The 21,265-nt window shown below is 59.2% G+C and overlaps 4 protein-coding genes across 8 annotated transcripts; all 4 read right to left on the reverse strand.

Annotated features, from left to right (window-relative positions):
• Window positions 1-660: 660 nt before the first annotated feature.
• LOC111143952 (hyaluronoglucosaminidase 3) lies at window positions 661-6,082 on the reverse strand. 2 transcript variants are annotated; one of them, XM_022497987.1, is made up of 4 exons: window positions 5,778-6,082; window positions 1,698-2,608; window positions 1,196-1,285; window positions 661-1,079 (listed from the first exon to the last, which is right to left on the reverse strand). In XM_022497987.1, exons 2-4 carry the CDS (start codon window positions 2,589-2,591, stop codon window positions 816-818), a joined length of 1,248 nt encoding a protein of 415 aa, XP_022353695.1. In that variant the 5' UTR covers window positions 2,592-2,608; window positions 5,778-6,082; the 3' UTR covers window positions 661-815. The 2 variants fall into 2 exon arrangements, with proteins under 2 accessions (XP_022353695.1, XP_022353696.1); XM_022497988.1 differs by lacking the exons at window positions 1,196-1,285; window positions 5,778-6,082 and having other exon boundaries at window positions 673-1,079; window positions 1,698-2,654.
• On the reverse strand, window positions 3,326-6,251 carry LOC111143953 (N-acetyltransferase 6). Its single transcript, XM_022497989.1, has 2 exons — window positions 6,184-6,251; window positions 3,326-4,407 (listed from the first exon to the last, which is right to left on the reverse strand). The coding sequence occupies exon 2, from the start codon at window positions 4,289-4,291 to the stop codon at window positions 3,524-3,526; it is 768 nt and encodes a 255-aa protein (XP_022353697.1). The 5' UTR covers window positions 4,292-4,407; window positions 6,184-6,251; the 3' UTR covers window positions 3,326-3,523.
• A 1,818-nt stretch (window positions 6,252-8,069) lies between these two features.
• On the reverse strand, window positions 8,070-11,023 carry LOC111144050 (hyaluronoglucosaminidase 1). 2 transcript variants are annotated; one of them, XM_022498130.1, is made up of 4 exons: window positions 10,512-11,023; window positions 9,093-10,016; window positions 8,650-8,739; window positions 8,070-8,457 (listed from the first exon to the last, which is right to left on the reverse strand). In XM_022498130.1, exons 1-4 carry the CDS (start codon window positions 10,530-10,532, stop codon window positions 8,143-8,145), a joined length of 1,350 nt encoding a protein of 449 aa, XP_022353838.1. In that variant the 5' UTR covers window positions 10,533-11,023; the 3' UTR covers window positions 8,070-8,142. The 2 variants fall into 2 exon arrangements, with proteins under 2 accessions (XP_022353838.1, XP_022353839.1); XM_022498131.1 differs by having other exon boundaries at window positions 8,072-8,457; window positions 10,498-11,023.
• A 3,173-nt stretch (window positions 11,024-14,196) lies between these two features.
• LOC111144346 (hyaluronoglucosaminidase 2) lies at window positions 14,197-19,297 on the reverse strand. 3 transcript variants are annotated; one of them, XM_022498604.1, is made up of 4 exons: window positions 19,206-19,297; window positions 16,105-17,072; window positions 15,502-15,591; window positions 14,197-15,061 (listed from the first exon to the last, which is right to left on the reverse strand). In XM_022498604.1, the coding sequence occupies exons 2-4, from the start codon at window positions 17,020-17,022 to the stop codon at window positions 14,651-14,653; spliced, it is 1,419 nt and encodes a 472-aa protein (XP_022354312.1). In that variant the 5' UTR covers window positions 17,023-17,072; window positions 19,206-19,297; the 3' UTR covers window positions 14,197-14,650. The 3 variants fall into 3 exon arrangements, with proteins under 3 accessions (XP_022354312.1, XP_022354313.1, XP_022354314.1); XM_022498605.1 differs by lacking the exon at window positions 19,206-19,297 and adding an exon at window positions 17,919-18,032; XM_022498606.1 differs by lacking the exon at window positions 19,206-19,297 and adding an exon at window positions 17,448-17,467.
• Between the last annotated feature and the right edge of the window lie 1,968 nt (window positions 19,298-21,265).

Genomic DNA, 21,265 nt, shown 5'->3' on the forward strand with positions numbered 1-21,265 from the left:
GAGTTCTTGGCCATTGGGTTCAGGCCCACATCCACGCGGCTGAAACTACTAGTCCCAGGGGGCCGTGCGCGCAGATGACGGCCGGCCGGCTGGGCGCAGAGCATCTCGGGAATTGTAGTGTACTCCCGAGACCCAAAAGCCCACGACGCTCTCGCTGAACTATGCACCCACAATGCCCTGCGGACACCCACCCCCTCCTCCCTTGTCCATGTGCTTCCCAGCACAGTCATTAACTCTGAAGCTGCGGCCTTGGAGCTCCCTACCACGGCAGGCAGGACCGGCATTTCTTGGCACTTGAGGCTGGACGTTCGCCACAGGAAGAGCGTGGGACTTGGTAGAACCGAGTAAACAGTCAAACCTTAGGCAGTGAAAGAAAAAGTAACTTTATGATGAAGCAGAGGAAAGACAACAGCTTAGCACTTACAGACCTTAGCCGAGATCTTGGAGCCTACCCGTCCCTGGATGGGTCTCCTATGACCTTTCCATGGACTTGGTGAGGAGTTGGAACAGAGCTCTGGGCTGGCAACCCTAACCATGTGAAACGCTGACTCTCCCTTGGGCTGCTTTCTTATCAGAAGGGATCCAGTGATCTCAGAGGACCTTTGGTTTTGAAATGGTGCAAGCAAAATAATAATAATAAGGTAAAATGTTGTAAACCATTTTTTTCTGGCCCCTTCCACTTCCCAGGGGTCCCATGGGAAGTGGGGGGTGTGTATGGGAGGACTGAGTATAAACTGAATAGAACAAGTGTGGGACAGGGACAAGAGACATATGGCAGCAGGGACAAGAGACACAGGAGCAGATAACTTCTGGCTTTATGCTGCTTCTTCAGGCCTGGGCTCCTGGCAGGTAGGGCCAGCCCAGCCCAGGTAACAACGGCAGCCAAAGGACTCCCAGGGTCCAGGGCCGCCATCTGGCTGCAGGTGTAGAAAGGCTTCCAGCTGTCCTCCATCTTGCCAGGCACAGCGCCCATGGCCATGGCACCGCTGGTGACTGCAGGCTATGGCTGCCCTGGTCACGTTGATTACATAGGGGCCCAGGGTGCCCACTAGGTAATCATGGAGATGCCAGCACTCCTCCTGAAGAGAGGGGAATGATGTGTCAGTGCTCCTGCTCCGTGGCTCTGACATGGTCCTTTCCCCAACCCTGGGACTCTAGCATGGGCTGCATGGCAGGTTGGAGGGACAATGTTCACCTCAGAGCTGGAGAAGCTCAGGTCCCCCCAGAGCACCACGCCGGCTGCCCCAAGTGCTGCGCTCACACCAATGGTCTGCACAAGGTCATCCTGGAGGCAAAGAACAGCTAAGCCAGGGCTGAGCTGGCCGGATCCAACTGGGCCCACTTCCACCTTTGAGAAACTTTTCTGGCTCATCGCCATGATCTGATTTCACATCTAGAGTAAGATTCCTTGGCACTGAGCCTCTAAGTGGCTTCTCAGGTCCTCCACTCAGAAGATGTCTCTCCTCAGACGAGGGCTCCAAAGGCTGGGCTTGCCTTCCCCCTCAAGATATTCCAAGGCAGAGCCAAACTTCCTTTTCAGATGCTCCAGGATGGGACCTCCCAGGAAGAACTAGATCAGAGCCTCCCCATCAAATTCCCCTGGGGCAAGGTCTTCTCTTCAGTCATTCCTAGGACAGGGCCTTGCCTCCCCACTCATGCCTCCCCACTCAGACCCCTAGATCTCAGCTTTTACTCACCCGAGACAGGAACCTCCCAGAGCTCCGGTGTGTGAGGCGGGCATAGGCCAGAACAGGCAGAGGATGTGGGTGTCCAACAGAGGCCACACGGAAGGCCTCCTCCAGGCGGTTTCGGACAAATGCCTGGTGGTAGATGGGTGGCAGCCTGGGTGGGAGGTAGATGCTAGGGAAGAGGGCACTGGAGGCAGCCCAGAGCCAATGAAGTTGGGTGTTGCGGGCGAGGGCAGCTGGGTGGCAGTGTCCTGTGTAATTGGAAGCGATACCATGCCAGCCATTGCTACAGGCTGGGAAGCGGTAGAAACCCCAGAGCCCATGGGGTTGCAGGGCTTGGCCCAGCCGCAGTGTGTCCTCCATCAGGGCACGGGCTGCCTGCTCAAAGCCAGCACGGGCCTCATGGAGCTGCTCCTGGGGGCTCAGGTCGGGGAATACCCGCTGTGCCCAAGCCCACGAGGCTGCCTGATAGGCTCGGCGGTGGCCCCAGTTTCCAGCCCAGAGTGGGCTCCATTCCTCCCAGTCTAGCACTGCCAGGCCAGCGAAGCCACGTCCTAGGCTGCGATGGATCTGGTAGGCAGCCCGTGCCAGGTGGCGGTCAAGAGGGACAACCTGGGGGATGCCCCCATTGTGAGCTGTGCCCCCGGGCCCAAGGTAGGGATAGAGGCCAAGCTGGTTCTTGTAGAAGATGGTGATGTTCTGGCCATGAAAACGCTGGCCATGGTTGGCTGTGATGCCCAGGGCCTCTAGTGGCAGGTGCACGCCAAAGCGCGTCTTACAGTGTGCTGAGGGTATGTTCCACAGCACAGAGAAGGGGCGTTCAGGAGCCCACACCAGGGGCTGGCCAAACCCTAGGCACAGGGCCACTCCGAGCGCTAGGGCCAGGCCCAGCAGCATGATCATGCCCCAGGGATGGAAACCTGCAGGAGAGAGGAGCTGTGAGCTTAGAGTCCGATTCCATGGCCATACCTTCCACACAGCCTGGAAAGCTAGGAACACTCCCCCACCTATTCCCCACAAGGATGAAGGGATGGGGAAAACATGGCCCCCCTGTAGTCCTCTAGCCCCCTCAAACCAGCCACGCCATGCATCGGCCTGGGCAGCTCCCCTCCCATGCTCTCCCTCTTTGTCATGGGACCACTGTGCCCTCTGACACCTTGCCTGCTCACAGTTCTCACCAGTCCCCTTCTGTCCTCTGTCCATCTTGTTCCCTGCCCCAGGAACACGAAACACCCTCCCCCTTGCCTGGCTTGATTCCTACTAAGCACTCAGATCTCTGCTGTGACATTACCTCCTCCGGATTTCCAAATGGACTGAGGGTATTTAGGTTCCCATCGTCCCAACATAGATCCTGCCACTGTATGCCTGTGGCAGGATCAAGGCCCTAACCGTCTAGTTCCCCATTGCCTGGGCCCAGTCTAGGGCCTGACATACAGTAGGTGCTCAGTGAATGGTGATGAGTGACGTGGAAGGGAACAGACACCTTGTCACAGTGGCCTGGCAGAGTGGGAGGAGCAAAGGTTAGGCTTCCCTTCATCCAGGGCACAGGGCCCAGGTGGATCCCAAGGATCTTACAGAGACAGCAATCTAAGATAAGGGTGGGACGGGGGGTGGGTCAACAAATACACTGTCACAGCTGCACCCATCAGAAGCCTTTATTCAGCCACACTGACAGCTCCGAGCCCCAGCTGTGGAGCCTCTCCCAGCCCCACTGGTGCTCAGGAAACAAGCAGCTTCCAGGTTCTAGGGACTGAGCTACGGCCAATGGGCTGAGGCTGGTACTGTCCTAAGCAGTCCATCGACCCTGAAGGACAGTGCTTTCCCGTGGGTAGCCCTCAGATGTCCTTTTCCATCCAGAATATGGGGCATCCTCTCAGGTCTTGGTACTGCGTCTCCAGCAGACTTCGTGGAGGGGGCATTGCAGGAGGTGGGGGTGAGGTGGTCAAGGGCTCAGGCAGGGGAGGGGGTGGTGGCAGTGCCGGCCCCTTGGGGGCTCTTGGGGCAGTCTGGGCAGTTAGACTAGGAGGCTTGCAGGGCAGCCGGGGAGGGGGTGCTCTGGGGAAGGCCTTGAGCAGGGTGGCAGGCAGCCGTCGGCTGGTGAAGACCAGGCCCTGCACAGGCTCACCCAGCTGGTAGCCCAGGTGGGCATAGAACTGCAGCTGGTCATGGGTGGTGAGGTGCAGCCGGCGGAAGCCCCGGGCCTGAGCAAAAACCTCCAGGCCCTCCATAAGACGGCGGCCAAAGCCACGGCCCCTCAGAGCCCGGGCCACCACCACTGTCTCCACCAGGAGGCTCTGGGGCCGGTCCAGCACTCGTGATAAGCGGGCATGACCCACCACAATGGGGAGTGACTCAGGTGTGGGGCGGGGGCTCAGCAGCATCAGGCAGAGGGGGAAGGCATCTGAGGACTGGCCCAGGGAGTGCAGGCGGGAGGCTCGGCTTCGGGGCCACTGCTCATTGATGAGGTCAGCACAGGCATCCAGGAGCTCGGGTCGGCAGTGCACAGGCTCCAGGGTCAGTTCAGCCAGGTTGGGAGCTGGGGTCTCCTCTGGCTGGTGTGCGGGATCCAGGGTCAGCTCAGTGGAGCCAGGACTGAGGGTCATCTCTGGATGGCATGCAGAACCCGGGGTCAGCTCAGCTAGCCTGGGGCTCAGGGTCAGCTCTGGTGTGCAGGATCCTCGGTCAGCGCGGCCAGGTTGGATCTCAGGGTCAACTCTGGCTGGCATGCAGGATCCAGAGTCAGCTCGGCTGGGCTGGTACTCAAGATCAGCTCTATCTAGTGTGCACAGTCTAGGGTAGGGGTCAGCTTTGGGGAGCCAGGGCTCAGAGTGAGCTCTGGCCTACATGTAGGATCTAGGCTCAGCTGAGTCAGGCTGGGAGCCAAGGTCATACCCTGCTGGGTTGCAGGTGGCTCAGTGGAAGGCTAGGGATTAAGAGCACGGTTTCCAGACAGTGGTATTTCCTCGGACCACAAAGGTGCTCCTCTTATGGACAATAGCCACGTTAGCTGTACCAAGAGGGAGGACAGGGTTGGGGCAGGGAGGGGCTGACAGAGTGCTAGGGAACCCAAGCATCCTGCAACTACTAAACTATACCTTGTCCCTATACTCACCTGATGACACAGGTGACCTGGAGACCATCCCCTATACCTGACTCAGGTGGACAGCAGAGGAAACAGATCCAGTGTGTCCTGCCCCACACTGGAGGAAGGCTAAAGGCTAAGGCTGGGGCAGCACCCAAAAGTCCTGGCTCCAGCCTGTTGTGGCTACAACTTTGTCCTCCCCAGGACAGTGGATTAGTCCTACCACCATGGCTGGCTGGCCATCAGACAGAACATGCAAACTAGACACCAAGACCCCCTACTTTAGACCATTCAGAATTCTCTGTGGAGGAAACACAGCTAACCCCAGGAGCTCTCTGTCCCTTCCTTTTCCCTACATTCTTGATCCCAGCCTTTTTGGCTGCTTGGGCCATGCCTGCCACCTGAGCAATCCTGGGGCACGACTCACCCATTAGGATCGGATTTCCTTCCCTGAACTGCCTTCCCTGCCTGCAGCACAGAGTCCACTGCCCCCTCCCCGACATTGTGCAGCTCAGGACACTTTGCTTGGGCAAAGACGCAAGTGTCCCTTCAGATGGGGCCCCAACAACACTGGCAAGGGGCCTGGCTCACAGTCCCACAGCAATGTGGCTCTTGCAGGCTTGGTTCCCCCCTGGCCTGAGTTTCGTAGTCACCCTAGATAAGGACCACAGCTTCCTTCCTAAATCCACAAGGGTGTCCAACGGCCACCAGGTTGGGGGCTCAAACCTCCTGCGCCTAAATCCCATTGTTTGCCTAAATCCCATTGTTTGCCCATCCGACCCCAGGCCCTGCTGCCAGGAGGGTCTATGCTGGGGGATTTCTGGCGGTGGGGTATCCGCTAGGCCGCACGCTTTTACTCACCTGCTCCAGAGAGGACGTCCTGGCTCCCCTTCCCCACCTTCCCAAGAAGGTCCCCTGAGCTTGAGGCCAATTCCACACTGGTCATGCCCAGGTCGGAGCCCCCACCCCCACACACTATATCACACAGAGGGCTATAAGCCCCTCACCTGCATCAGCTACCTCCTCAGCAGCCGCAGCCCCGGACCTAGAGGGAGGAAGCCCCAGGACCCGCCCGCAGGCTTGGAACCCCAGACGTCCCCGCGGGCTTAACCCTTTCAGTGCCGACCCCACCTACTGTGGGCGGGGCTCCTGTATTCTCAGGGAGAGGCGGCAAGGCTGTCCTGTGGCTGTTTCCCCCTCCCTCCTAGTGGGTGACAAACCGTGGAGCTTTTTGGGGGGGAGTTGCTTCGGGAGTTGGACTCTGGGTGGGTGTGGCTCGGCATGCTCTGGGAGGGAACGACAGACGCAGGGAAGGCGTGCGGGGCGGCAAAGCCACTTGAGGACCGCACGCGTGGGGCGGACGGGAGACACTGAGGACGAACACGCTGCGCGTGGCAAGAGGGAGGTACTGACATGTTGAAGGCAAGATCTGGGATGCTCCGCGTCCTCGCTCCGCGCTGGCCGGTTTCTCGCTCTGTGGTTTGGATTCTTCCGACCGTCCGCGCTGGCCCCTAGTGGTGCGGCGGACGCACTGCAGCCGTCGCGGCCCGCAGCGCCCCACCTGGTCCGGATTTTCCTTGGGCCGCCAGACCCCACCCCGCCTCCGCGCGTCATCGCTTAGGCTCCGCCCCCGGTTCAGCGCGTCATAACACGGGGCCGACGCAGGTCGGGTCTTTGCCCTGGCTCCGCCTCTGTCTCTCCTGCGGTCGCCAATCCACAGCTCCCGGCTCTGTGCTCAGCAACGCTGTGACCCAGCGCAGGCTCCACCTCCTCCTCGACGTGCCCTGCCCAATGCAGAGCAAGTCTCTGGCTCCTGGGCACCGCTTAGGTCCTCCCGGATTCCGTTCGGCCGATGCCCTGCCCGGATCCATCTAGTCAAAGCCTTGGCCGGGTGGGCCCGTCCTCCACCTGGCTCTACTTCCGCCTCGCCTCGTCTTGTCCCACCCTAGGCTCAGGCGGGTCTCGGACCCCGTTGGCCTCCAGGGGTAAAGGGGTCCTGTGTAGAAACGGAGCTTCCTCCTGAAATTTGGGTCCCATCCTCGGAAGCAGCCGTCCTTGGACAGACATCAGGACAGAGTGAGAGAGACGAGCCTTTCCTGTGCTCTCTGCATCCCAGCGCGTGTACGTTTTAGGCACTTAATAGCTCTTGAAGCAAGAATCATGTCTGCTTTATTTGCGAGGCTGGTACCTGTGAACAGGTTCAGGTTGCGTGCAGGGCTGGTTACTGTCAACACACAGGAGGAGCCAAAGGGCTTTACCTCTATGGCTAGACAGCCTGGGTTCCACCTAAGCTTCTCTATTTTTCTGGCTGTGCAGCCTTGGGCAAAGTGCTTACCCTTTCAGTGTGTGCCTGTTTCCTCACAACGTCATGTTAAGATTGAATGAGTTAGTCCACTTAAAATGCTTAACACAGGACTTGGGGAGGAGTAGGTCCCCAGTGAATGTCAGTTTGCTACACTGTCATGATTTGCTACAATGTCATGAGTGCTACAGCTTAAAGACTGGGCTCAGTGTCTCTGGAGATGTTTATGACCCTGCTGGGTGGGTGCTGGAGGCTCGAACCCTTTCAGCTATCCTGGCCTGTAGACGTGTGCAGGTGCAGGCATGTGGTGTTGATGGTCTCTGAGAGTACTCCTGACTGTGACCATGGCTTGTGTGATAGCTTGTACTTCAGAAAGCTGTGGTCACGCTCAGACTGCATTAGGCTGTGAAATCAAATAAAGAAAACATTTAAAATGGAGTCGAGGGACGCCTGGGTGGCTCAGTCGGTTAAGTGTCTGCCTTCGGCTCAGGTCATGATCCCAGAGTCCTGTGATCGAGTCCTGAACTGGGCTCCTTGCTCAGCGGGGACCCTGCTTCTCCCTCTCCCTTTGCTGCTCTCCTTGCTTGTGTGCTTGCTCTTTCTCTCCTTCTGCCAAATAAGTTAATTAAAAATAAAATAAAGTGGAGTTGAGAGGCTAGAAGGGGGAACTCAGACATATCACTCCTTGCAGCCCTTTGCAGACCCAACAGGAAGGAGCCTACTTTACTCCTGCAATGGGAGGAAAGGTTTTCTCATCGCCTGACAACAGCCCAGCCAACAAGAGCCTCATAACTCAATGAAAAGCCATCGCCACCACCCTTCAAACTCCCAGTTTACTCCAATGGATTTTCTGTTTGTAACAGGCCCTTCCAACTACCCCCTTTCCTCTATAAAATAGCATTCCTCCTCTTTGTTCTCCAGACTTGCCCATGGTTTTGCAACAGGTCGCATGTCCCAAATGGCACTACTTTCCTGTTCCCAAATAAACCCATTTTTGCTGGTAAAATAACTAATTTATTTTTAAGGTAAACAGGGGGCTCCATGTGTGTATCCTGGTGTATGACCAGTCACTACGTGCCCTGCTGCTCACACCATGCTCCCTTCCAGCCACGGTAGCAGCGACATTGGAACTCCACAGCCATCCGCATCCGATCCTCAAGTGAGAGGGCACCTTGTAGGGTCAGGGGCCGGCCACCACTAGCGAGCTGGATGGAGAAACTGGTGGGGTTGAGGATGAGGAGGGCCTCAGGGTGGCTGGGGCGCCGGGCACAGCGGCCATGGCCTGAGCACAGGGCTTGACTGCACAGAAGAGCCCCACTGGTCACGTTGAGGATGAAGGGCCCCAGTGTGGTGTCCATGTACTCCTTGATGGCCTGGCAGGATTCCTGAGTGGGAGGAAGAGCATCAGGGGCACACAACGATAGTGCATGGGCCTACCTAGGGCATTGAGGCCCCCAGCCTGCTGTCCCAGCCAGGACTGCAGGGATAGAAAGGGCAGGCCAGGGTCTTCCCAATCAGCCTGGCAGCTCCACCCCTGCCTCCATCCTAACCCCCCATCCTGGGCTCACTGAGCTTACCTTGGATTTTGTGTTCTCCCAGCTCACCCAGAGCACCACTCCTGCTGCTCCCTGGGCTGCACTTTCCCCCAGGCTGTGCTCCAGCTCATCCTGGGGAAAGGGACAGCACAGCTCTGAGATGCTTTCCTCCTCCCCACCCCCCACAGCAGACTGCTGTAACACCACTGGATGGAACAAATAACTCATAACCCCCACCGGGGGCCACCCTGGTCTCCCATGGCAAGAGGCAAGCCTGCCACTGTAGCCTGTGAGTGCCATGCAGCAGGCGCTCCATCTTTGTGATGAAGGCTGAAACATTGCCGAGCACAGAGCTTGACACCCAGTAGCAACTCAAGGAATGGAGCATAATGGACAAAAGTGCCCCAAGGCTGTGTGGCCTCCCTTACTGGATCTAATGCCTGACAAGTTAGGCTACAAGGTGGGTGGGGTCATAGGAGACTCACCAGGGGCAGAAAGCGGTTCGTCCAGTCATAGAAGATCTGAGCATAGGGCAGCACCGGCAGACTGGGGTCCCCAACACCCATAGCCATACGGAATGCCTCACCTATGCGATGCCGCACATACATCTGTCCCTTCCCCGTGCCCTCCAGCTCTGCGGGCATGTAGATGCTGGGATAGAGGGCACGGCTCTGGCTCCACAGCCACCCCAGCTGGTCATTCTGGGCACTGACCCCCGGTGGGCACTGGCCAGTATAGTTGGGGCTTAGAAAGTCATAGTTATAGCAGTCAGGGAAGCCATAGAAACCCCAGAGGCCACGAGGCCTCAGTGCTTGCCCTAGCCTGAGGGTGCCCGCCATCCAGGCCTGTGCAGCCTCCTGGAACTGGTTCCGTGCTGCTGCCTCCACCTCAGGAGCTGGCCAGTCGGGGTGCTGCTCCCGGACCAGTGCCCGGGAGCGCTGCCGGTAAATGTCCTTGGTGTCCCAGTTGAAGGCCCAGCGTGGGCGCCACGCCTCCCAGTCGATGACCGCCAGCCCTGAAAAGTCGGATGCAGGGATGGCAGCCAGGATGTCCTGGAAGGAGCGGGCCAGGTGGGTCTCAAGGCTGGCATTCTGGGGCAGGCCGCCAAACACAGGCTCCCCGGAAGACGTGTAGTAGGGGTAGGTGCCCAGCTGGTAGCTGTAGAAAATGGTCATGTCAGGGCCGCGGAAGGTCTGCCCCGGGTTGGCCACCACATCGAAGACACTGACATCCACGTCCACGCCGTACTTCTCCAGGCACCACTGCGTGTTTGCGTTCCAGATGGTGGTGAAGGGCTGGTTGGGTACCATGGGGCTCCTGGAGCCTTTAGCCGTGCTGAGCAAGCTCAGGAAGAGGGCGTAGGTGGGAAGCAGGTGGACTGCCATGGCAGAGGATGGGTCTAGGGAAACCTGGTCAGGGGAGGCAAAGCTGAAAGCAGGTTCTGAACTCTCTTACCCCTGCTTAGAGAAGGCAGGCCAAGCCCCTTGCTTATTAATACATCCCTGCTCCACTTTGGGTAAACATTGACCTTGGCTCAGGGCTCAGGGAGGTCAGAGGGCAAAGGAAAGGCATGCAGGGGGAGCGCTGCCACTGGACGGGCACACAGAGTTGCCTCGAGGGTGGGGCCTCTGCCTTCTTGTCTCTCATGGGCTTTGCCTTGGCCTACGCTAACCAATCCCCTTCCCCAAGAGCCACAGAAGCCATGAGTTCTGTTTTGAGAAGAGCGGCTGAGAGACAGGCCCTCAGTCCCCAGGCTGACCTGACTGATTGGGGGGGGGATCCTTTCCTGTCTCTTCCCCTAGGAATCCTGGCCAGCCATTGGAAGAAGAGATGCTCAGCCACCAAGGACAGGTCAGCCCAACCCTCCTGTATACCCACCAGTCTGCCCACCTGTCCCTGCTGACCTCAGGGCTGAAGGGCCTCATCCTCCAAATTTCCTGACCCCAGCGGGAGGGCCTGGGCAGGGCTCAGCAAGATTCTGTTCCTCAACTCTGGCTCCAGCTGCACCAGACTCAGAGGAAGCTGCTGCTGGAAACTCTGAGCTTTTGTAGGGGGGGGTCACGCCACCCAGTCTGGGGGCGGGCTGAGGGGCAGGCTGTGGGTTGGAAGGCTGAGCCCCGCAGAGGGCTGCCTTGGCGCCCCTAACAGAGTGCCTTGGTGGGAGGTGGGGCTGGGCCGGAAGCAGCCCCGCCCACAAGGTCAACACCAGGCCAGCTTTGTGGCTTTCTTTGGATTGGGGTGGGGGTGGAAACTTGGGTGGCAGACCCCACTGGGCAGGTCTGTGTGTGGTAGCAGAGTCTGGGAGTCTCGGTACTGTATCCTGAGGGAGCACACTTTTCTGCATGGCTGCCTTATGCCATCTGTGGGCCCCGGGCACTTTTGCCTTTGTGGGCCCCTTCCTCAAAACATTAAAAAATGAGAGGCATCTGGGTGGCTCAGTGGGTTGGGGCCTCTGCCTTCAGCTCAGGTCGTGATCCAGGGGTCCTGGGATGGAGCCCAGCACCAGGCTCTCTGCTCAGTGGGGAGCCTGCTTCCCTTCCTCTCTCTCTGCCTGCCTCTCTGTGTACTTGTGATCTGTCCAATAAATAAAATCTTTAAAAAAAAACATTAAAAAATGCATTTTAAACTGTGCTGGTACAAGGACAGGTACCATCCAGACTGAAGTCATTATTATATGTTCATTATGAGTATATATTTTCCTCTGCTTAAAAAAGTGAAGACATTTCTTGGGCCCCTGGAAGTATTGCAGCCCCAGACCCTACACCTGCTTGCCCTAGGTGGGGGGGTGACTAACTCCCCTCTGCTTTAGGGACAAGTCTGAAAGGCACTGTCTATGACGTTGGGGCCGATCAGCGAATGTGTCTTTGTGAAGCCCTGGTCAGCTACGGCCCAGGCCTCTGTGCAAGGCCCAGTAGTGTGTGCGTGTGCAAGTGCGGACCCAGTACCTAAACTGGGTATGAGAGTCCACGGTCTCATGACTGAGACCCCCTGTTTGGGTGAGCCTGGGTAGGTCAGTGACCACATGCTTGTTCATTCGTGATTTCACTTGTTTGCTGATTCAGAAACTGATTACTGAGACTTGCTAGGTGCACAGGCCCAGGCTCAGGCACGCCTGCCAGGGTGTGGTGAGGGGAGGCTCATGGACCTGGTCTGGGCGAGAGTGCTGCCTGAGTCTAGGGCCCAGTCTGAGCCTGAGCTAGGGATACCCCTCCCCCCCAGCACAGTGGCCAGTGAGTCAGTGATAGCCGGCTACCATCTGCACTTCATCCCCCAGGCTAGGATGGAGAAGTTGACAGCACCAGAGGAGGACCCCAGCACAGGATCTCACTACAGAGGTGGTGGCTGCTGTTTTATTCAGGAATCAGGGCCACAGAGTGATGACTATTAGGCGCAGAGAGCCTGGCGCAACTCTTGAGGGGACAGGAGAGCATCAAGGCAGCCCCGATTCCCTCTCCCTGAGGGTTCACAGTACCTTCAGGTGCCCCCAGAAACCTAGTGCCGCAATTGGCACAACCCAGCCAACTGTCAGGCCAGCATCCTCCAGCAGCCTCGTTCGAAGGGAGACGCTCCAATGGCGTAACGGCAGGAAGATGCTCCCCCTAGAGCCCTGCAGACAGAACTACCCCTGCTGCGCTCCGCTGGCCAGATTGGCCAAAGTGCCGTGTGTGTCTGGGGTCCATCCGGCTTCGTGGTCCAGCCCTGCCTGCTCTCTGGTGACGTGCACACCCCAGGTCTGAGCCACCTTACTCTGCTTTACCCTGACCCACCCACAGCTGTGGCTGTCCCGAGTTGCACCTTCCACAAGGCTGTGTTCCAAGTCCTCCTGGAAAGGGATGTGAGGTGATCACAGGTTTGCCCGGAGGGGTCCCAGCCAGATGAGTACAGGTCACAGGTGTTTGGGGGAGGTAACAGGCATGTAAAGTCACACATGTAGGGAAACCACAGCTTTGCTATGTAGTCCTGGCTAGGTGGGGAAGGCCATGGATGCTGGGTGTTACAGATGTGGGTGGGGTAGCTCACTGGTGTGTTTGAGGGTCACAGCTGGGTAGGGGAAGTCAGAGGTGTGAGGGCAACGAGGGCAGTAAGTCACAGCTTCTTCCTTGCCCTCTTTTTGCTGGCTCCATCATCTCATGACCTTATAGACCAACACCTTCATCTTCTGTCCAGCAGACTTCTCCCTACCATGGCCATGAGAGCTGGGCATCCTTCCTTCCACCTCAGCCTTCTCCCCCCACCGCATGAACTGATGTTGCCTTCCCCGTGCTACTGCTTAGCCCCCTTCTCTCCATTCTCTGCTGTCGCTCGGCTGTTGTCAGCCAGAGGGAGGAGGATCACTTTACAACCTGAGCTGACATCAGCGTGGTGGGGCTTGCTGCTCTGGGCTCTGCTCTGCTGACTGCCTCTGACTTGGCCTCTGCATCTGGTGTGCTTCAGGAGGACAGGGCCCTTTGCTGGTGTTGCTCACGGACGCAGCCCAGCCCAGCCCAGCCCAGGTACATGTGTATGCTGTTTGCTGAACAGGTGAGACGGTCACTGCCGTCAGGCAAAGTCAGGCGTGGTGGCGCTCAAAGGTGGCCCTTCCTGCCCTTCCTGCAGTTAACACCCTGGCCACACCACAGCCCAGGACTGAGGCTGAGTCAGGCTGTGTTCAGTCCCAGCTGTGTTCCGACTTCCTCCAGCCTTTGCCTGCATTTTGTCTCAAGCTTCCCCTTCCCCTTTTAAAACTCACTGTAGAAGGCACTTCCGTGAGGATACCTCCCTTGAGTCTTTGTGGCTGGGCTGCCCCCCTTTACCACTTGGCTGTTTCTTGAGTCTGTCTTCCCACAGCCAGTGTTTGCTGAGGGCAGGGCCTGCATCATCACTGACACGGACAAGGGGACCCCAAGTGCGGGTCTGATGGCTGAGGACAGGGGCAGAGCCCCTTCTGAAGCAGGGAAATGAAGCAGGCCGGAGCTGGTCTGATGACTCCAGATGCTACTTCTCTCCCCTGGGAAAGCTAGGGACAAGCCACATTCTCCCAGGGCCAGGAAGGGGCTGACCTTTGAGGAGGTGGGAAAGCTAGGGACAAGCCACATTCTCCCAGGGCCAGGAAGGGGCTGACCTTTGAGGAGGTCTCTGTTCCCAGACTCAAGATGTCTCCTTCTTGCCCCAACATAAATCTTTGCAGTGGGTCAGGGACAAGACTTCAGGATTCAGGTCCCAAACCCCAGTGGAGACCTGTGACCCAGCTGGAGAGAGGTATGTGGGGCTGGAGTCCACTGCCCTTGGGAGCAGGGAGTGGAGGAGACGCCCTTGCCTATGGGAACAGCAAGGAGGGGTAGTCTGCCCAGCTAGGGAAGATCAAATATCCACTTCCCCGTTCTCCCTGGGTGGGCAAGGCGAGGTGAGTGGCACTGGGCCAGCTGGGACCCAGGGGCAAGGAGCAGAAACACAATGAGCCTGGTCCCTCACAGAAGGCTGGGCCCAACCACTTTCCAATCAATACAGAGAAAGCAAGACCCTGGGTGTTGGGATGGAATGTGAATTCCTCCATTCCCGGTGGCCCCAGCCTCAGCAGGCAGCTGCAGAATGGGCAGCTCTGGGCCTCCAGGTTCCACGGAGCGCATTTGACAGACAGGAAGTCCCCAGCACCGGGTCTCATAGAGACAGAGCTACGCTCAAACCTGAGAGACATTGGGATCTCCGTCACGTGTCCTGCCTAGGTGCACACAGTCTAAGCACAAAAGCAGTTGTTTTGTATTTAATTTACAAAAGAGACCCCAAAATAATAATAATAAACTATCCAAGGGCAGGAGAGTAGGGTCAGGTCCTCTCTGGCCCAGCTGTGCCCCTCTTCCTCTCTGGCAGGGAGAGAAGGGGCCTCTCAGGGAATTGCCCCTCCCCCTTAGAACAGGGGGTGAGAGCTGGTATGGACGCCCTGCTGGGCATCCCCAGGGATCTGCCCCCTTGGGGCTCCAGTCTGTCCACCTCTTGCAGGCTCCTACGTGCCCGGCAGAGCCCTTGTGGCAGAGGCCAGCTTGCCCGGCGGCCAGGTGAAAGATTCCTATAAAGTCCAAGTCAGGGCCAGGGCTGCCACAGCCAGCGAGCCGGTGAGGTGGGACCCAGCCCCGGCCCCATGGGCACCCCCAGTTGCCCGTGTTCGGTCCCACTGGCATTGCTCGCCACCCCAGCCCAAGTAGCACTGGCAGCGAAAGTGCGTCTGCAGGTAGTTGAGATCAGCCCAGCTGAGCTCCCCCTCCGGCCGCAGCTGGGGCTCACCCGGGACGTGGCTTGGCACCAGGCGGAAGCTGCTGGCACTGAGGTGCAGGAAGGTACTGGCGCTGGGGTCACGGCGTACACAGCGCCCGTGGCCGTGGCACTGGGCCCAGCTGCAATACTGGGCAGCCCAGGACACGTTGACTACGTAGGGGACCAGCAGCCGTGTCAGGTAATCCTTGAGGTACTGGCAGGTCTCCTGGAGGCAGAGGCCGGGGATCAGGTCAGCGGCCTCAACCCATAGGCCCAGATAGAAACTCTGTGTTCATCCTGCAGTGTCTGTACATTCTTGTAACAGCATGCACATGTGTTCACATACGTGCATGCTCCAGCCCTGGCCGCCCGTTTCCACTGAGAAAGGAGGTGGCTAAAGAGGTGAGCCCAGGGCATGGGGGTAGGGTGAGGGGGAAGGGTGGACCTCTGAGGCTGTTCAGGACAGCATGACCCTTTTCCTGGGAATAGGGAAGGGACCCTTTCTTTGTTGGGACCAGAGACGCCTTGGGAGGGAGACAGACAAAGGGCCCCATCTAGGTTGGTTTGCCCACCTTGAGGTAGGCAGCCGAAAGCTGCAACTCTGCCTGTCCCCTACTCCCGCAGACTCCGCTCTGGTAGGCTGGGGTGGAGGGGGGTCTTACTCACCGTGCTGGTGGTGTAGCCTGCATCCCCCCAGAGGATGACCCCGGCCGCGCCCAGGGCTGCACTCTCACCAATGGTGGAGATGAGATCCATCTGTGTGGGAGGAGGACGGTCACTGGGGAAGACTGAGACCACAGGGTGAGGACCAGACAGGCTGGACAGGCCCCCACCCTGTTCTGACTTTCTGGTCCCCTCAGCCCCGTACCCCTTCCCACCCTCAGGCAGAGGCTGTTTCCCTTTCTCATTAGATGTGCAAGCCATTTGCACTCCTACTCTGGCTTCCATTTCCCAAGCCAATGGCCCACTCAAATCTAGGATGTATCTATCAGGATGAACTCCAAAGTCAGGGTGCCTAGTCCTGAGTCCCTGCTCTGCCCTGGATGTGCTGGGAAGCTTTGGGCAAATTTCTCAGCATCTCGACCTGAATTTTCTCATCTGCAAAATGGAGCTAATGATGCCATCCTTTCACAAGGTCACAGAGAGAATGACGGGAGAGGATGGAGAGCAGCTAGTCAGCTGGAGGGCAGGAGGCCCCTTGCTATCCCACTCCCGCCCCCACAGTGGTTGGGGGTGGCAGGGAAAGGCAGGGCCTCAGAAGGTACATACCTCGCTCAGCCCCGTGAGCTTGCGGCTATAGGTGGGTCGCGTGAACACGTAGACCGGGAGCGCGTGGTTGGCGTGGTGGGTGTGAGCCACGCGGAGGGCCTCCTGAACCCGGAAGCTGACGAAGTTGCGGCCGTGGGTGGAGGACGCGAGGGCCTCGTCCAGGTAGACGGAGGGGAAGAGGGCTGTGCTCTCCGCCCACAGCCAGGCCAGCTGGTCATTTCGGGAGACCTCGACATCAGGGCAGCGGCCCGTATAGGTTTCCCAGTTCTGCACGTAGTCGTGGTTGTAACAGTCGGGGAAGAGGTAGAAGCCCCAGAGGTGCCGTGGTCTCACGGCCTTGACAAAGCGCAGCGTCTCCAGCATGAACTGCCGGGCGGCAAACTCAAACTCGTACTGTGCCTCCTTGACCACGCGCTCTGCCGGCCAGTCGGGGTGGCGAATAGCCACCAACTGGCGTGACGACTGGCGGTATATGTCCTTGTCCTGCCAGTTGCGCACCCACACGGGCCGCCAGTCCTCCCAGTCGATGACCGCCAGGCCCGCGGGCTCCTGGGTACGGATGTAGTGCTCCACATGCTCCTGCAGCATCTTCAGATGCGCCCAGAGGCTGCCATTCTGTGGCACACCCCCGTGCACAGACCGTCCCACGGAACTGAAGCGTGGATACAGGCCCAGCCGGTCATGGTAGAAGATGGTGATATTCTGGTTCACGAAACCCTCGTTAGGTGAGGCCTGAACATCAAAGGCCTTCAGGTCCAGGGGCACCTTGAGGCGAGGGCCACAGTCTTGTGTGGGCACATCCCATGCTACCACGAAGGGCCGGCCGGTGAAGATGGGTGGCGCTGTGGGCTTGAGCTGGGTGGCCCATGCCACCAACACCAGGGCCAGTGTGATGGCAGGGCACAGGCCTGCCCACATGCTGGGGGCTGCAGGAAGATGGTGTCACCTGCCTGGCACCAGCTCAGGAACTGGGGGAAAGATGGGAGAGAGCAAGTCAGTCTACAGAATCCTGGAGGTGCCCACCCCAAACCCATTCACACTCCCACAGCCCAGACTCTGTTGGGGCACAGTGCCCAGGCTGTTCAGACCCTGTTAGGTGAGTGTTACAGGTCTGAGAGACCACAGGCCAGTGAGGGGAAGGCAAGACACCCTGGGAATTCACTGCCAGGAACACAGGGCTCCTTCCTGGAGCAGGTGACTTATGGCTGGGCAGAGACCTCAGGTAGATCTGTGACTCAGAACTGGCAGACTGAGCCATGGACTCGCTGCTCAGAAATAGAGATATCTGCATACCACCCAACACAAGGTTTCAGAGAGCCCCGAACCCGAGGCCCACTCTGTACCCCGTGAAGAATTCCCGATCCAGAGAAATGATAGCATTTGGATAAGGCAGGGCACAGCTCATGCAGCCACCAGGAAGCTGGAACACAGCCGCGGAACTGGTATCTGTGTAGCACCCGCCCGGCAGAAGAGCGGGGCTGTCAGGACTTTGTCTCGAGCGCACTCTCCCAAGCTTGGTGGAGGCCCGCACCCGGACAAAGGGGCGGCAGACCTCCCACGGCGGCGCCAGCGAACCTGCCCTTCCCTCCGCAGCCGCCGGGAGTGCGCGCGCGCGCGCCCGCCCGCCAGGCGGGTCGGGGGAGGAGCTCACTTCGCCTGGCCTTTGTGCGGGACCCCGCCCCCGCCCCGCACGTGGGGCCTGAGCCGGGCCAGGTGGGGGGAGGGTTCTTGGGCCGTCCAGCTGGGCTCATCCCGGGGGGTCCAGAACTCAGCCTGTCGGGGAACGCCGCTAGGTTTGCACTGCTCGCCCTCACCTCGCGCGGGGCGCTGCCGGGACCCGCGCCATGACCACCGCCATACCCGGCCCAGCCCGGCCCACTCCAGCCGCTCGCCGAGGCGCGGCCCGGGCTCGGCGCCTCTGCTGCTCCGCCCCCCCAAGCCCCGGCCCGCGGGCTCTTTAAGAGTCCAGAGCGGAGGTGGGCCCGGGGCAGGACTTGAGGCCGGGGCGGGAAGGTGTTCCTGACTTTCACGCAGCCAGTGCCGCGTTTCGGCCTCCAAGGTTCTCAGATCCTCCGCCGAGGAATGTGGCCACCCATCTGGGGCCGTAAGGCCCCTCCGAATGGGGCTTTCTTCTGGATTCTGAGGCGCGAGCTCTAATCAGCCCAAGATATCCTCCCCCGCCAGCTCGCGGCCGGTGGTACAGTCCGCCCCGCTCCGCCGCGCGACCAGCCGCTTAAAGGCACAGCGCTAGGGACTGGAGTCGCGGAGGGAATAAAGAAGGTGGTGTTCCTCCGCCCGTCCATAAGGTGGTGCTGAGGGACCCGGGGCCTTGGCTGGGGGCAGCAGAGGATCTGGCCCTGTACCCGCGAGTGTGGCTTCCAGCTCTGCGGCCATTAGTTTGGAAAGAGGGACGGTGACCAGTGCCGACCTCGGGCCTCCCGGGACAAGAACACCCATTCCCCTACGGATCAGGGCTCCCTTCCCCCCGTTCCATTCTGAAGGGAAGCCCCGCCCCCTGCTAGACTTGGGGAGGGGGCCAAGCACCAGCCTCTTAGCCCTTGCTGGGCTGGGCCGAGGCTGTGGGTTGTCTTGGCAACACGACCTTTGAGTCGCAGCGTGGCCGGTCCCGCTGGGGGCTGTAAGCCCAGCGGGCCCTGAGGATAGGGCCCCCAGCCCGCGACCTGCATTAGGGACAGGCCCATGCCTGGGCTCCCGTTCCCTCCTGCCCAGGCTCTCTGGAGGCCTGTAGGAACCCCCCAGCCTTTATTTCAACCTGAAGAGGCTGCTACCCCCAGAAGTACCCGGCCCAACCGCAGAGAGAGCCAGCCTGGCTAGAGGGGCTTCCCCGGGCCTCCACCCGGTATCATGAGCCCTTTCGCCCCACAAGCCCCTCCCGCTGGGGAGCAGCCTTGGAGCCGGACCGGGCCAAGATCTCCCTGCGTCTTCCTAGATCCTCTGCCCCTTAGGGGGCTCAGCTCCCCCAAAGGGCCCGGGTCTGCATCACCAGCCCATTCCCTTATGCGCGCCAGGGAGGGGTTGGAGAAAGAGCTCCTGTGAGCGGATCTAAGAGGGTGCAGAGCAGTCGCCTGCACTGGGCTCACCTGTGTGGGAGCCCGTGGGCCCAGTGGGTCGGCGGCCTCCCTTCTTCCCTGGATGAGCCTCTCTAGCTAAGCTACTCGCACCAGCTGCTGCCCGCCGGGCAGCCCGCCGGCGACTTGATAAACCCCATCCCCTCCCACCCGCTCCCGCCTCCCACCCCAACCCTTTTTCCTCACTTCCTGCTGCCCCTCTGAGGAAAGGGCCAGAAACAAGCGCGGGGGAAGGGACCGCCTTGACCCTGTTTCCCTCCGACATGCCCTGCTGGCTGGCTGCCCCCCCCCCCCCCCCCACCCCGCCTGCAGTATACTCTGGCTCTGGGAACTGCACCAGGTGACGGGAAGGCTGTAGGACTTGGCTCAGGTGACAGCCTCCGCCATGCCGGCAGCTTCCTAACCCTGAAAGCTCTTCTCCCTAACCTCCCCTTGAGGTCGGCACTGGTCCTCAAATCCAGTAGCCTGTGGGTGGAGGGGCCCAGTGGTGGGATGTTTGGCTGACGGTCCCCCAAGGCAGGTGGTGAAGAAGGGAACCGGCTCCGGGGGGTTTTGGGGAACTTCCAGGAGCTGGGTCAATTTTTCCCACTGACAGAGGAAGCATCCCAAATGTGACAAAGTGGAAAACATGTTGATGTGTGTGGCTGTGCAGTGTGGGGGTTGGGACAGGGGCTGGGAGGGGTCTATAGGCCCCCAGATTCCTGGGTGAACTTTACCAAGACACTGTAGAGTAGGGAACTCATAACTTGGCTGGGAAAAGGGCTGTTTCTATGGGAAGGGGGTGCCCATAACAGGACTGGCCCCAGGGAGAGCTGCAGCGGAGTCCCAGCAGGCTGTTCTAGAGGGGTGGGCAAGACTGCACACCCTCAAATCACCCTCAGCCTACCCCATTCACCCTACTGGCCCACCTCCCTGAGGCCAGGGCCCCTCTCCTAACAGAAGGCCATGGAAGACTGGGCAACTGGGTACACACCCTAGAGTACCACCGAGGACCAAGGAGTCCAGGACATGGCAAGGGAGGGTGTGTCCCCATACCATTGTGCTGGCTCCGTAAGGGACACAAGCCTTGGAAATGGCAAGGGTGGGGGCCCCTGGGGAAACAAAGGCCAGACCAGACAGTCCCAGGGCAGGGACACTTCCTCAGGCAGCCAGCAGGAAGGAAGTGAACACAGCCCAGTGGAAGGGAGTGGAAGAACACTGCCCTGACCCCCATTGTTTCCAGCTTTGGGGTCAGCTGGGGCAGGCTGAACACAGGGAGTTCCCCCAACACTGGGACAGTGGTGATGGGAGATGGGATGCCATCTGGCATGGCAGAGTCCTGGCCCTGGGGCAGTAAGGGGGATAACAGAGGATGACAGGGCCTTATGTCTGGCATCTTATCAGGGAAGTGGGAAGGTGCCCAAAGAAGACCTACAAAGGCTGCACAGGAAGATCCTGCTCTGGATATGACAAATTTAAGCCTCCAAACGACTGGCAGGCCAACTCCCCAAACCCAGAAGCCTGTGTCCCTGAACTCCCTCTTTCCTAACTGGAAGTTGGGCTGATGGCCAACAGCCAAACCTAGCAGGGAACCAGCATTCTAGCAGGGCCTGAGAAGTGTAGGCTGAATGTACACAGGGGCAGCAGGAGGTGAGAACACAGGGTCAGCAAGGAACAAAGAAAGTACTAGGTGGATGAGTTCTGCCTGATGAACAGAAGCCCCAAACCCACTCTCCTGGTGGTATCCACAGACAGTCCTGGGAGGAAGCAGGTGGGTTGGGGCCACATAGTCTGGCGGTAGGCCAAGGGCATGGTGGCACCCAGCTAATTGCTGTCCACTTAAGATGGATATTGGAGGTCCATGGGGTTTGTGTTGTGACCTCATGTGGGGTCAGCTGGCATTGCTAGGGGCAAGAGAGCTGTCCCAGAACTACCTGAGGTCATGCTGTCACCTCAGGTCAGGCGGATGGGGCCAATCCCTAGTGAAGCACCCCAAAGCCTTCCAATTCCAGGAGTCTCTACCTATTAAACACAATAGACAAGTGAGTGGCCTTCCATTCTGAGGGGCCCTGCAGTGACGGGTGTGTGAATAC

This window comes from Enhydra lutris, unplaced genomic scaffold (genome assembly GCF_002288905.1).
Source record: "Enhydra lutris kenyoni isolate GAN:26980312 unplaced genomic scaffold, ASM228890v2 scaffoldscaffold10, whole genome shotgun sequence".
NCBI classification, from domain to species: Eukaryota; Metazoa; Chordata; class Mammalia; order Carnivora; family Mustelidae; genus Enhydra; species Enhydra lutris.

Coding starts and splice junctions, on each gene's coding strand:
- LOC111143953 (XM_022497989.1), bottom strand. CDS start 4,291: ATGACCCTCAGTCCTGGCTCCACTGAGCTGACCCTGGATCCCGCACAC.
- LOC111143952 (XM_022497987.1), bottom strand. CDS start 2,591: ATGATCATGCTGCTGGGCCTGGCCCTAGCGCTCGGAGTGGCCCTGTGC. Junction 1,286..1,697: donor CTGGGAGGTTCCTGTCTCGG/GTGAGTAAAAGC, acceptor CTTTGCCTCCAG/GATGACCTTGTGCAGACCAT. Junction 1,080..1,195: donor TGAGCTTCTCCAGCTCTGAG/GTGAACATTGTC, acceptor CCCTCTCTTCAG/GAGGAGTGCTGGCATCTCCA.
- LOC111144050 (XM_022498130.1), bottom strand. CDS start 10,532: ATGAGGCCCTTCAGCCCTGAG. Junction 10,017..10,511: donor TGAGGCCCTTCAGCCCTGAG/GTCAGCAGGGAC, acceptor TCCCCTGACCAG/GTTTCCCTAGACCCATCCTC. Junction 8,458..8,649: donor GGGAGAACACAAAATCCAAG/GTAAGCTCAGTG, acceptor CCTCCCACTCAG/GAATCCTGCCAGGCCATCAA.
- LOC111144346 (XM_022498604.1), bottom strand. CDS start 17,022: ATGTGGGCAGGCCTGTGCCCTGCCATCACACTGGCCCTGGTGTTGGTG. Junction 15,592..16,104: donor AGCTCACGGGGCTGAGCGAG/GTATGTACCTTC, acceptor CCTCCCACACAG/ATGGATCTCATCTCCACCAT. Junction 15,062..15,501: donor CAGGCTACACCACCAGCACG/GTGAGTAAGACC, acceptor CTCTGCCTCCAG/GAGACCTGCCAGTACCTCAA.